General features: G+C 44.0%; 1 protein-coding gene across 1 annotated transcript in view; it reads left to right on the plus strand.

Annotated features, from left to right (window-relative positions):
* Positions 1 to 11,226, plus strand: part of FBXO32 (F-box protein 32) — a 38,221-nt gene extending 26,995 nt beyond the window's left edge. Inside the window, exons 8-10 of the mRNA XM_010838912.1 lie at positions 3,889 to 4,071; positions 5,110 to 5,253; positions 5,895 to 11,226. Coding sequence (XP_010837214.1) covers positions 3,889 to 4,071; positions 5,110 to 5,253; positions 5,895 to 5,984 — 417 coding nt within the window. The 3' untranslated portion in view covers positions 5,985 to 11,226. The remainder of the gene's footprint in view (positions 1 to 3,888; positions 4,072 to 5,109; positions 5,254 to 5,894) is intronic.
* Positions 11,227 to 14,411: the final 3,185 nt, after the last annotated feature.

Below are 14,411 nucleotides of genomic sequence, written 5' to 3' on the forward strand. Positions count from 1 at the left end.
AGTTGCTCAGTTGTGTCCGACTCTGTGGCCCCAAGGACTGTAACCCACCAGGCTCCTCTGTTCATGTAGTTCCCAGGCAAGAATATTGGAGTGGGTTGCCATTCCCTTCTCCAGAGGCTTTTCCTGACTCAGGGATCAAACCCAGGTCTCCTGTGTTGCAGGCAGAATCTTTACCATCTGAGCCACCAGGGAAGCCCAAGGGACTTAATTACTTCAGTGTGGACTGTATTTTAAAACTTTTTAACAGTTTGGACCAAAGAGAAGTATGTTATTACATGAAAATGTTAAGGTGACATTTACAGTCATTGTTTTCTGTTTGCCAAAGTTCTGTCAGTATCTCCCCAGCACATAATCTTGTTTTCTTTCAGAATTTCCTATCTCATTCTATGGAGCCAATTTTTATTGGCAAAATAATTAATATAATAAATAATAAAAGGGAGAAAAACGAAGAGAACTGGCTTGGGGCCGGGGGGCACAGGGGGGAATCACAGAATCACAGTGTGCTGTGAGCAAGACAGAGTTTGGAAGCGTAGTGGGGCAGGGAAGGCAGGGTGAATATAAAAGGATTTTTAGCCAAATACTTGATAGGGGGAGCAAGAGTGACTTCTTTTTCTTTAATATGTTTATATTCAAATAGAAGAAGGTACACAAGCAGTTAATCATTTATCAGGAGTAAAGGCTCAGCATGGGGTCTGGGCAAGGATTTTGGAAAAGTTCAGGTTTGAAAATTTGAGAGTGAATTTGCCAAGTGGACTTTAATAGGAGTTCATGTAATAATTGGCCTGGGAGTTTTAACCAAAAAAGTAGATGCTTTGAAGTGCTGGAAACAAAAAGAAAATCTCATGGCAGTTTTATTGGCTCATATGATCAGCCACAGATGATAAATGACAAATGGGTCTAGGACCTTCTGCAGTCCAGCAAAGTCCTGAATTCTGCAAACAGTTGAAAGTTCAGCCCAGCAGCCTGAACAGTATAAACTGTCAAGTCAGAGACACTTCTGATGGGTTAGGAGGCTGATGCTACTCCAAGTCTGAGATGGTTGGAGCTGGAGGGGATCCTCAGAGACTTCTAAGCCTGCTCATTTTGGACACGAAGGAAGTATGAAAGGAAGTGTTAGTCGCTCAGTCGTGTCCAACCCTTTGCAACCCCGTGGACTATATAGCCTGCCAGGCTCCTCCGTCCATGGAATTCTCCAGGCCATGGAGTGGGTTGCTATTCCCTTCTCCAGGGGATCTTCCCCACCCAGGGATTGAACCTGTGTCTCCTGCATTGCAGGCAGTTTCTTTACCAGACGTACAGAAATTGAGACCCAGATTTCCCACGGGATCTCGATCTGCTGCTTCTCCATCCCATGGTCCTCCCACGCCACCTCCTGTTCTTCTCCATCATCCAGCATCCCAAGGCACCCTGTGACTGCCCACCTTCCCTCTACATGCCTGTCCTGCTTTGCAAAGACACGGCAGGGTGAAGAGGCGGGGATCGCTGACACTGTGTGTCCCCTTGGAATCCTATGTGTTCCAGCCTTGACATGCCTCGTACAGAGTTTAGTTAGCTAAAATTTCAAGGAGGGAACTCAATACCCATTCCCAGGATATTTTCCCCTGAGCTAAGGAAAGGTTTCTTCATCCTGTTGGTGTGTGTGTGTGTGTTTTTCCCCTCTTGTGACCTCCAGAGGTGATAGAACACTGAGCTAAAAATGTCACTATTTCAAGTTCAAGAGCTCACCCAGGACTAGCATGGGAAGGACACAGAACCACAGTCTTGGTCTCGAGCGATTTGTGCTGACTTCTTATCCAGATGGCAGAAGCTAGTTGCTGTTCAAGAAATAGCAACAAGTACTACTGAGTATCTTCTGTACAGATAGTTCCCATAGCACTTGGTGCTTGTCTCCTTGGTGGCATTTAACCTTTGTTCTCCAATGATTTGCTTATGTTTCTGGGTCTCTCACCCTGCAGCAACTCTAGCGCCAGAAGAGGGTTTTTGTGCTAGACTAGTCTGCAGGCGTTACAAGCTTAGACCTTGGCTTCAAGGATCTAGGTCTGGATAGGCTAACATAAGCTCATCCAAATTTAAACAATAAAGGACTTAAATATAAATGCAAGGATATAATAGAAGAAGCTTCTGGAGAAGCTCACAATTAATTGCCAGTGTGTTCTCCACAGATAAGTAGTTTTCAAAATGTTCCATGGAGCCTAAGGTTCAATAGAGATGCCTGAACAGATGGATCTTTAGGCTGAAAGATTCTTGACCAGCCCTTCCGAAAGTGTGCATACATGTATACACACACACACACACACACACACACAAGTACAGAGTCTTTCTGTTGTGGTTGTTTTTACCTGTTTAATTATTTTATTTTCATTATTCCACAAATATTTATTGAGTGCCTACTATATGCTAACACACTTCTAGACTCTTCTAGATATAGCAATGAAAGAACACAAAAATTTCTGCCTCTGTGGAGCTTATATCCTAGCAGGAATTTTCCATTAAGCTTTTTTTTGGAGACGGGGTCTGAAAGATGGGATTTCCTTGGTGTTCCAGTGGTTAAGACTCCACATTCCCAGTGTAGGGGGCTTGGGTTCCATCCCTGGTCAGGAAACTAAGATCATGCATGCCCCTTGGTGCAGCCAAAAAAGACAGTGGTGTCTGAAAGAGATCATAGGAATTCTAGGAAGATGCAGTGCCTAAGACTTGAGGGAGACACAAAAGCAGTTTTCAGAGGAGGTGAGTTTGAACAGGGGCTTCCCAGGTGGGCTACTGGTTAAAAAAAAAAAACAAAAAAAAAACTGCCAATGCAGGTAGACTTAAGAGACACAGGTTTGATCCCTGAGTTGGGAAGGTCCCCTGGAGGAGGAGAGCATGGCAACTTACTTCAGTATTCTTGCCCAGAGAATCCCCATGGACAGAGGAGCCTAGTGGGCTACAGTCTATAGGGTCGCAAAGAATTGGACACGACTGAAGCGACTTGGCATGCACAAGTTTGAACTTGATCTGAGAAGAGTCACTTATAGATGAGCAGAGGCCTGGACAGAGCGACAGCCTTGTGTGCAGTGTTTGGGGGCCAGTGAGAAAGCCTGTTTTGGAGGATTGGTGGTCACAAGGAGGCAGGCCATGAGATCTGAGGCTGGGGGGTGCCCTGCCAAGGTAGTGAGTCCTTCAGGACTATTGTAATTGAGAAAAGCACAGGAATCCAACTCTTGCTATTAGGAGAATCTTTCCAGGCAGTGCTAGTGGTAATGAACCCAGCTGCCAATGCAGGAGATATTAGAGATTCAGGTTCCATCCCTGGAGAAGGGTATGGCAACCCACTCCAGTATTCTTGCCTTGAGAATCTCATGGACAGAAGAGCCTGGTGAGCTATAGTCCTTAGAGTTGCAAAGCAACTGAAGCAACTTAGCACTTCACAGTAAAAGTGTAAATCAGTGAAGGAAATTAAGAGGTACAAGCCTCCAGTTATAAAACAAATGAGCCACTGGGGCTATAGTATAAGGAATATGGTCAATCATGTTGTCATAGCTTTATATGGGGACACACAGTTACTAGACTTACTAGATGGTCATTTCATAACATATGTAAATATCAAATCACTCTGTAGTTCACCTGAAACTAACAGGATAGTGTATGTCAACTACTTTTTTTTAAGCATAAAGTTTTGTGCAACTTAGGAAAATTTCTCTGGCACCATTGGCCGGAGCTGCTCCAGGCTGTTCTTTGTGCATCTCGGTCATGGGTCCTGTCTTGTACTCAGGGCAGGGAGAATGGCTGCTCTGATCAATAAACCAACTTGAGGCTGGAGGGCAAGGGGACAGCTGCATCCTTGGAGGGTGTCGCCTGGTGCCTGGCTGCTCTCCGCCCTGTAACTTAACACCGTCCTTCTCCTTGCAGCCTGCCTTCAAGGGCCTCACCTTCACAGACCTGCCTTTGTGCTTACAACTGAATATCATGCAAAGGCTGAGCGACGGGCGAGACCTGGTCAGCCTGGGCCAGGTGGCCCCCGACCTGCACGTGCTCAGCGAGGACCGGCTCTTATGGAAGAAGCTCTGCCAGTACCACTTCTCCGAGCGGCAGGTTGGTATAGCCCAGCGGTCGTTCCTTCCTTCTCTCCCACTCTGCCTGCCACCCTGCCAAGCTTCCTTGGCATCTTTCTCAAACCCACCCTGGGGTGCTCCCTAGTTTGACTAGAAAGCAGTCCGAGGAGTTTCTAAATAATACTTGTGAGATTTCTTTTATGTAATTCAAGAAGGAAAAAAAATAACTTATATTTTTAGCCCGTTCCCATTTTACAGCTTGCTCTGAAAACAATTCATAAATTGGCAATAGCCCTTCTTTTCTATAACAAAATAACTTACATTTTTATGACATTTTACAGCTAAAGGATTTTCCTGATGTTATTTCATGTTATGCTGATAAGCCAGGGAAAGGTAGCCCTGGAGTTGGAAATGGCAACCCCACTCCAGTATTCTCTGGGAAATCCCACAGACAGAGGAGCCTGGCGGGCTGCAAGTCCATGGGGTTGCAGCGAGTCGGATACGACTAAGTGACTGAGCATATTATGCCCACTTTAAACAGACAGAGGGACTGAAGCCACAAGTGGCTAAATGACATATCCAAATTAGTGGTGTGCTCTCCAGGTGAGGAAAATGGCCTTGGATTTGAATTTGGGTCTTCGGACACCAGTTCTAGGCCTTTTTCCCCTCCACACACTGCCTCAGATTTTTTTTTTCCCCCAACTTCTTTATATAGAAGTGTGAGTTCAACAGGGTCTGTTCACGAAGCCACTAATATTTAGATATAAAATAGAGCCACTGTGCCAAACAGTCACCGCATCTCCCTGGAAATAATCACTCAAGTCTGTAGCAGAGAAAAGATTGAAGTTGTTTATGGAGATCACCTAAACTTTCAACATCAGAAGATGTCACCAGCCACCTGTTTCTTTTAAAGACTGGTTAAAAGCTATTGTTTCTTTCACTGGGTAGAGATCAGAAGCGACATTTTTATCTCTCTGCTACTCTTTCCCTGGCTATCATCAGGGTATAGATGAAAAAGGTGGGGAAAGGGGGCAGGAGCAGAACTTTTCAGAACAACTTTTATGTGTTTGATACTTAGATCCGCAAGCGATTAATCTTGTCCGACAAAGGACAGCTGGATTGGAAGAAGATGTATTTTAAACTTGCACGATGCTACCCACGGAAAGAGCAGTATGGAGACACCCTTCAGCTCTGCAGACACTGCCACATTCTTTCCTGGAAGGTATGTGTCTCAGAGGTGGTGGCCACACCCCCCCAAGCCCAGCCCCTAAGAGCCAATGACACCCGCACCATGTTGCCAAATGCTTTCCTGCTCTTCCACTATTGTAGCCCCCAGGTGAAGGTGAAGGTAAGACTGATGCAGGCCCTGGGGAGAGAAACTTTCAAAGACTTTCATTTCCTTTACCCCATTGTGTCAACTTTCCCTGCAGTACCCCCAAACTCCCCCATCTCTCTGTGCACAGGTACACACACATACACACACACACACACATACAGCACTCTTTAGTTTTGCATAACATAGGGTGTTCTTGAGAGAGGAATGTTGTTTTGAGGTTGGGCAATGCCTTAGGATAGGACTTCCCTGGGGGCTCAGTGGTAGAGAACCCACCTGCCAATGCAGGAGACATGAGTTCGATCCCTGGGTCAGAAAGATCCCCTGGAGAAGGAAATGGCAACCCACTCCTGTATTCTTGCCTGGAGGATCCCATGGACAAAGGAGCCTGATGGGCTATAGTCCATGGGGTCTCGAAAGAGTCAGACACGACTGAGTGACTGAACAGCAGCAGCAGCAATTCCTCAGGGTACCACAAGCCAATGGGATGCTGGGGAGAATGCCCACCTAACCATGATGTTCCTTTCCAGGGCACCGATCACCCGTGCACAGCCAATAACCCAGAGAGCTGTTCCATTTCACTTTCACCCCAGGACTTTATCAACTTGTTCAAGTTCTGAATCCCAGCACATGACAGCACTTCAGAAGGGTTCCCCTGATGATTGGATGGTTGGGAATCCAGAGTTTGGACACTTCATTTGTAAATAGTGTACATGTTAAACATTGGCTCAAAACTTCTGAGATAAGGGACACTGGAGGGGAGACATACAGCTGCTGGCTGGAAGTTTAAGCATATGGACTTCTCATTAGAATTGGTATGGAAAACAGAAATCCTGTAAATAAACTTTTTTTCCTAACAATTTGCCAGCAAGACTATAAGGCAGGAATTCTATTTCATCGGTGAAAATGGAATTCTCTTGAAGTTCACTGCAACTCCTTGATAGTTCCCTAGAGTTGTGGAAGAGAGGGCAAAACTCGAATACAAAATAGAATGCTCTTTGTTTACAATGTGAAAATTTGTTGGGGAGAAAAAAAAAAAATAAGAAGAAAAACTACATGTGAGAAACCCCTGGGCTTTGGGTTTTGATTTGGGGTTTGTTTGGCAAAGGCAATGGAAGCACCACTCATCTTAAACCCACATGGGTGTAGATAGGGCCTTATCTTCCGAAGACACCGCACAATAGTCTACCTCGGAAAGCTGCAACGCTCGCTCTGACAAACCGCATGGTCCAGTAGACGGCCTCTGTCTGTTTTGTGTCTTCATCAAAAGTGAAACAGGAAGAGAGATTGGAGGCATCCTTCCTCATGCTTCAGGCTTCCCTTTTAGACGAATGGGACACTCTTTGGGGTTTCTTCTCTTTGAGAACAAACCCCAAGGCACGTATGCCTTTTTCCCTTTCACGTTGTAGCTTATTTCGTGCAACATAAGGCCAATTAAAAGCAGTCCCAGAGGAAATCCTGCTGCAGGAAAAATGGAACGAGTCACCCAATAGCCATGAAGATTTTCTTATTCCTGTTTAACCTCTTGGCTTGTCTGGGCTTCCTAGGGTATCTTGATGGATAAGCCTGTCTCTGGGGACTGTTTGGAGCCAGAGGCCTGATAAAGACTTGTAGAACAGGTTTTACATATCAGCTGCTGTTCTTCTTGATGGGTGATGAGTTTTCTTTACATCCAGCACCGAAATTTAGTCAACCTGAGCTAGGGCTTCTTACGAGGTTGATAAAGCCTGGTGTTCTAGCCAGACAGGGAGTGGATGGAGGTACTTTGAGTTCAACCCCAGGGGAACCTGCTAGACAAATACCAACAGGTAGTTATATGTGGAAGAAGGAAATCTCAGGACTTAAGGAGTCAATATTCCTGGGGGGTAGTGGGGAATGTTTTTGTTTTTTACCTTTTATAGAACTTTGCTTTTCTACAACAGTGTATATATTTTTGCAATTGTATTTACTTTCCTTTTTTTTTTGTATGTAAAGTGGGCACCCTCCATGATCTTGGCCAATGAGTGAAGCAGAAATAGGAACTTGGTCCACATGTATGTTGAGCAACAGTGTATTTTTAGGGATTGAATTGGGGGTGATCTGAAATGGGGATAGATGGTTAAGAACGTACAGAAACAAGCCAAGGGACCAGCTACTGATGAGGGGCCCCTTTGTGCCCTTCTCTCAAAGCACAACCCAAGTACCAGTATCTGGAGAAGAGCTTGACCACTAGTTGATGTTTCTCACTGTACAAGGTCTGTGCCTATAGGTTTCTCAATATCTTTTTTTCATCATCATCCCCCCCAAGAGGAAAAAGGTAAATTGTATTTTAATTTTGAGGGAAAGTAAATATTAAAGAATAAGATCATGTTAGTTTAAGGTTGAGCTTTGGAGGGTCACAAACCATTGTGACACCTCACAGGATCCCGCCCACCCCAGTCAAGATCACATGGAGAATGCAGGTCCAGACTATGGAATCAAAGGCTCATTCTGCCCTAATTCAGGCAGGTTCTCTCCAAGGTCTCAGCCTCCTTAAATATGTGAGTGGAGCTGAGATTGTTGTTGCGGTGAGGGCTCTGGAACCTTTGACTCTGGCAATTTGGGGCGTTCATGGCCTTTCATATCTTCCCCCCAACTTGTTCTCAGCGCCTTTGTGCTGATGGAGTAAACCGAGACTCCTCAGCACCTTCAGGTTGACAGTTCCAGAAATGTCGCCTGCTTTGACTGTCAGCACAAAACTGGGGAACCAGTGTCGCTTGGACTGTCCAAGGTGCTCAAGACCACACCGCAGGCCCCAGGCAGCAAGAACACCTACGCAAAACGACCCTACCACAAGGGACAGGCTTACAGTTTTCTGAAATGTTTACCCAGATCATGACTCCCAACTCTCCCCATCTCCTTTGACATCACTGGAGGTGGTGTGGACAGAGTCAAGGAAAATTTTTAAGGAAAAAGAAAAAAGAAACCAATACTTGTGATTCCCTTTCTTTGGAAGAGGATTATAAGGAAGGAAATGGCAGGTGGCGAGGGAGAGGGGAAGGAACAGAAGTGGGGTGTCTTTGATGCTGTGGTTTGTGCAAGGGTGGGGGCGGTGGGTGGACAAAGAGCACAGCAGTATGAGCATCTCTGCTGGTGACACAGAGTACCTCTGAAGTGTGGCCAGAGCTGCTCATATAAGTAAAACCAAAACATTTAAAAGAAAATGCTTGTTCCCTGGGCACTGATTGTCTATAGAATTTCTTTTGGCAAACCCTCCCAGGACAACCTGACCTAAAAAACAAAAAACAAAGAATCTCTGTGTCTCAGAACTGCTGGCCTAAAAAGCCAGAAGGGACATGACAGTGGAAAGTGCTAGAAAAGATAGAATGCTCTACTGTCTTTGCTGTACCTACCTATCCCACCGCAACTCTGGAAAAGAGGATTCAAAACTGATGTCACATATGAGAGTAATCTGGACCTCCAGAGAAGGAAAGAGTTTTTGTCCAGGACAGTAGAAGTTGATGCATGCGAGTGTAATGATTTGTTTCAATGCAAACATTTCTGATCAACAATCCTAGAGTTTCTTGAGAAGAAGGCACAGCGTTTGAGGAAAGGAGAATATGTGATGCTTACGTAGGACTCAATTTATATCAAGATCCAGACATTTTAAAGTAGATCACATTATGACTCAACACTGTTACTTTGAGCAGATGGACCAGTCACGTGGGAGGATGGCGGCAGAAACTACTGTGAAAACATCTCCAGTTTTGAGATGAAAAGGGTCAGTTGTGAGATGAGCTCTGTTTAGCCATGATCCATTTTATGTTGAAGTAGATCAGAGGAGATATTTTAGATGGGCTGGATTTACACTGCAAAACTGTCAATGCAAAAACGGGCTTTACTTGGCAACGATGAAAGAAGGTGACAAGTGTGATTACCTTATTGCAGTTCTCTCTTCAAAAACTGTTTGGGGGCTTGCAATTAACAGAGGCTCCTTGTTTCCATTGTTTTTATGTGGGAGAAGAGAAGGGGCTTGGAATCTGATTTGTCTAAACAAGTGTGTGATTTGCAAGAAGTTCAGTCATTTCAACAGTATATCATGCTTAGTGTTCAATACAATGTTTATCATAAAATATGCACCTGAGTTTATATATTTCTGCCAGGCTGTAGGGCAATTACATCTTGCTATGCAAACACTATTTTATGTGTGAATTTTTTTAACTGTAATTTTATGTGTGAATTTTTTAAACTAAACTCTATCATCATTTTCCATGTTGACATCTGTTGTTTTTTGTGTTTTTTTGTTTTAATCTGTTTCCAACTCTCAGAGTCTGTGAACCATCCCTCTGACTGGATGCTGGCCTAAAATCCTATTAGTGTTTAAACAGACCTCAGAAACACCCGAACCTCTAGGCAAATGCAGAGATGGGGCTCTTTGATATAGCTTGGGCCCTTGATGTCTTCAACAAACAAGATCGTAATTCCTTTCAACTCCACGTTTTCTGTAGACACTTTCTTCTCTGTTTTGTTAAGGAGTCGTCTCATGGTTTTCCAGAGGAAGGAAACTCCTCTCCTAGACTTGAGTGCTGGGAGGAAGGTTAGTGATGATGGAGTCTGGCATTCCTTCTGCCTTTCCAGATGAGGTAGTGGGTCCAGAATATTTGGGAGGCATGCCTCAACCCCGCTGGTACTCAGCAGTGGTCCTGAGTATAAACTTGGGACTTTGTGAGCCTTGACTTTGTGCCCCCTACCCCAGCACCTTTTGTTGTGGCTGGACACATGTGACACCAGAGCTGATTCCGCTCAAGACTTTCACGTTGGTGGTCCAGGGCTAGGCGTCTGGCTGCTAACTTTTAAAACAACATTTGAAGCCCCTGATTCTTCCTGGAGAAGTTAAGGAACCTCTTAACGTTTTTATAGAACTCTGACTCTGCTGTGGGTACGGCATACTAGTGAGTACAACCTGCTTGCTGTAAAGTTAGCAGCCTATGTTGACAAATTCATTTTTCTCTAGGTACTCAGGTTTTAATTGTAAAGGTGGCCCCTGAGACAGATGACCACTGAGCACTTGGATTGCTTTCTAGAAACTGAGATTCTGATGGTAACCAAGCAGGTGTTTCCTCTCTCCTTAGACTAAGAGGTACATTTGCCCCATCCCTTCCATCTCCTGGTCCTCTGGTACCTGCTGTGAGACCCAATGAGTTTCTACCAATGGAAGGTCACTTTCTGCTAAACCTCACAAGCAAAGGGGGATTAGTCCATGAGGCGGCAAGGAGCAAGGGACCAGGATATTCATGACTTTGTTGCTAGACGTTTTTCAAAGTATCCTTGAACTCAGCAAACAAAGTTTTCTGAGAGATCTCTCAAAATTCAGGCCCTGCTCCATTTGGCCAAAAATGGATGGCTGCTTCAAAACTCTGAACGGCTTGAAACTCCATCTGCTGCAACATTACTTCCGGAGTTTGAACATGACTTTTTCTGTCTTTGAGTATAGAAATGTTTATTTAATTAATGATATACAAGGCTGTTAAACAGAAGGCGCCAAGCTGTGCTCTGCACTTGAGAACACTTGGCACCATCTTTATTCTGCCGATACTGCCAATCATCCTGGCTAGAGAAGGTGTATGTGAAAGTCCATATCCTAAGCTTAGAAGCTTTCAAGTACTTTTTTAATGAAAAATGCTATAGGGGATTGAACATTTTAACGAAAAGTATAAGGTTAGACCAATTACATGCAGAGATGTTTATTTAATATTGTGTGAACTGAGTCCTTCTGTATAAATTATTTGCACTCTCTTCTTGCATGACGAACTGATTTTTTTATAGTTGTTTGTACCAGACGGTGGCATATTTTTGTAAAATTTTTTGACACTGAATTGCAATAAATGTTTTTCCAACAACACACACTGGTGCATTTTTGGTGCATGTCAATTCAAGTTGGTTTTTTATCAAACTGAGTATGTTTACCTTTTGCTAAGTGAGGCTTATATTCCTTCTCTCAGAAACTTAACATTGTTGTAAAATTTTCTAGGAATACACAGAAAACTAAGCTTGCTGCTGAGTACCAACCTGAATCATAAATACAGTATTATGCTTAAATGGGATATTCCTACTTACTATTCATAAAATAGAATGCTTAGGGAATAATGAACTTTAAAGTCAGTATGAATTTACTCATCAACAGACATCTATTGAGCATGATAGACTCTGTGCAAGGTACTGGGCATAAGATGGTGAACAAGACAGATGGAGTCTATATCTTAATGGAATTTAGATTCTAGTGGGAAAGAAAAAAACAAGTTGTTGTTCAGTCACTCAGTCACATCCAACTCCATGTAACCCCATGGACCATAGTGCACCAGGCTACCCTGTCCCTCACCATCTCCTTGAGTTTGCTCAAACTCATGTCCATTGAGTTGGTGATGCCATCCAACCATCTCATCTTCTGTCATCCCCTTCTCCTCCTGCCCTCAATCTTTCCCAGTGTCAGGGTCTTTTCTAGTGAGTCAGTTCTTCACATCAGGTGGCCAAAGTATTGGCGCTTCAGCTTCAGCATCAGTCCTTCCAATGAATATTCAGGGTTGATTTCCTTTAGGATTGACTGGTTTGATCTCCTTGCTGTCCAAGTAGGGGACAAAAAAATAAGTAGGGGACAAATTTAATTTGTAATAAGTGCTATGAAGGGAAAAAAGGAAGGGACTAAGGTGCAGAATAACAAGGTGTGGGGCGGAAATGGGCCATCTGAGGAAGTGATGTTGAAAGATGAGGAGAGCTGGCTTCAGAAGATGGTGGCACAAGCATCCCAGAAAGGGGAAACAGCCTCTGCAAGGTTTATATCATGGACCTGGCACTCATGTGCAGTGTGGCTTTTGTCACATAACCCTTCTCTGTGTCAACTTCCTCAACTGTGTTGATAATAAACCTATTTCTTATGGCTATGAGGGTTAAGTGAGCTAACACTTATAAAGTGCCTGGAGCTGGGCACATAATATGAGCTCAATAAATGTTAGCAGTTATGATTTCCTGAGCAATGAGAGAATCAGGTTAGGAATTGCACTGTGTTCCCCGTTACTTATGTGTGATTGCTCTGGTGACTAACTCGGGGGTGACTGATTTACTCGACACATTTACTCTAGAGCATGCCCTGATCTTGACACTGACTCTCCATCAGAAATTGACATAAAAGGCACCTGAGAATAATTAGAATTTTTTAAAAACTCCCAACAGGATCACAAAATCTCACCATTCCCTACGCATGCTATGCAGTCTTCTTTCAGGCCATTCTACCTTCCTACAGTGCTCTTCCCAGCCCCTCTGTCTGATAATTATCCATTGCTCCTTAGGGCCATTTCCTAGCTGCAGCTTTCTCCAACTGAGTAAATCTCATCTTCTGGTATCACTTTTTTGGCTTTCCTGGTGGTTCAGATGGTAAAGAATCTTCCTGAAGTGCAGGAGACACGGGTTTGACCTCTGGGTCAGAAAGATCCCCTGGAGAAGGGAATGGCAATCCACTCCAGTATTCTTGCCTGGAGAAGTCCATGGACAGAGGAGCCTGGAGGGCCACAGTCCATGGGGTCACAAAGAGTCTGACAGGACTCAGTGACTAATACTATATTTTCTGTTATACTGTAATCTTACTTGTACCTAGGATAGTGCCTGGGCCAAATGAATGAATAAATCCACACATACATTCACAAAATGTTTCTGAAAGTCTCACTTAGGACCGCAGACTTACCCTGGACTAGAATAAGTATCAGCCTGAGTTTATGTGCATAGACCTATTTATAGCATCTTGGTTACAAATTAATGGTAGTTGAAAAAGTAACAAATGTGGAGACCTAGTGTTCATTAAAGTTTAAATTCAAGTAAATATAAGTCCAGTAAATTTTCATACGAAATAAGAGGGCCTTTTATTATTCTTTGAGAAACTCAAACATTGAACAGACTAAACAAGTCCCTTTGACAATAAAAATTCTTTTAAATGTTTTAAAACTGCAATTATAACTCTAATGCATTTGCTTTTTTTTAAAAAGTAAGCACTTCAAATACCTGCTCACAGAAGGTTCAATCCTAATAAGCAAAACATTCCCAAGTTAATTAATAACTTATAAATTTAGTAAGTTAAACATAAATATATCTCGAATTCTCTCAAAGAAAAACTTCAGCATTCTTAAAATTAGTGAAATTATCATACCTTTCCATTAAAAATCATATCTTACACTAATAGCTTATTTTAAAATGGAAAGCATAAGGCTACTATGGTGGGCGGAATAATGGTCCCCCAGAGCCAAGGAATGAGATCAAAGTCTACTGGAAAAGGCAAGGATTAAACATCCACCCCTGGAGCCTACGGACTTCCCTGGTGGCTCAGTTGGTAAAGCGTCTGCCTACAACGTGGGAGACCTGAGTTCGATCCTTGGGTCGGGAAGATCTCCTGGAGAAGGAAATGGCAACACAGTCCAGTACTCTTGCCTGGAAAATCCCATGGACAGAGAAGCCTGCTGGGCTACAGTCCATGGACTCGCAAAGAGTTGGACACAACTGAGCGACTTCACTTCCTGGAGCCTATAGAAGGGAACCTTGCCCTGCTGACACCTTGACCTTGGCCCAGAGAGACCTGTGTCAGCCTTCTGGCCTTCTAATGAATTTGTGTTGTCTTAAGCCACTGAGTTTGTGGTAACTTGTTACAGCCACACAGGAAGCTAAGACAGAGAACCTAGCAGACACTCTAGCTCTGCTCCTTCAGATAAATTCCCACTCATCCTTCTGCTCCATGTCCCCTGTCCCCCGCTGAGTGGGGAAGCTGTCTGCCATGAAAGGCACAGCCTAAGTCAGCACCCAGTCACTCTGGCCGCCCTGATACATGAACCTGCAAGGCTGGACCGGATGGTTCCACCTGTTGGGGGCAGGTGTGAAGCTGCCTCCTTCCCGCTCTACATGGGCTTCATTGAGGCTGACACCAATCATGCTTCTGCCCAAGAAGCATCACAGAGACCCAGCATTTCAACTTCTCTCCAATAAGCCATGTTTATGAAGCAACAGCGTCCTGGGCACTGGAGCAGCCCATCAGAACTGTGAGCTCAGGGACT

Source organism: Bison bison, unplaced genomic scaffold (assembly GCF_000754665.1).
Source record: "Bison bison bison isolate TAMUID 2011002044 unplaced genomic scaffold, Bison_UMD1.0 scf7180017864108, whole genome shotgun sequence".
Lineage (NCBI taxonomy): Eukaryota > Metazoa > Chordata > Mammalia > Artiodactyla > Bovidae > Bison > Bison bison.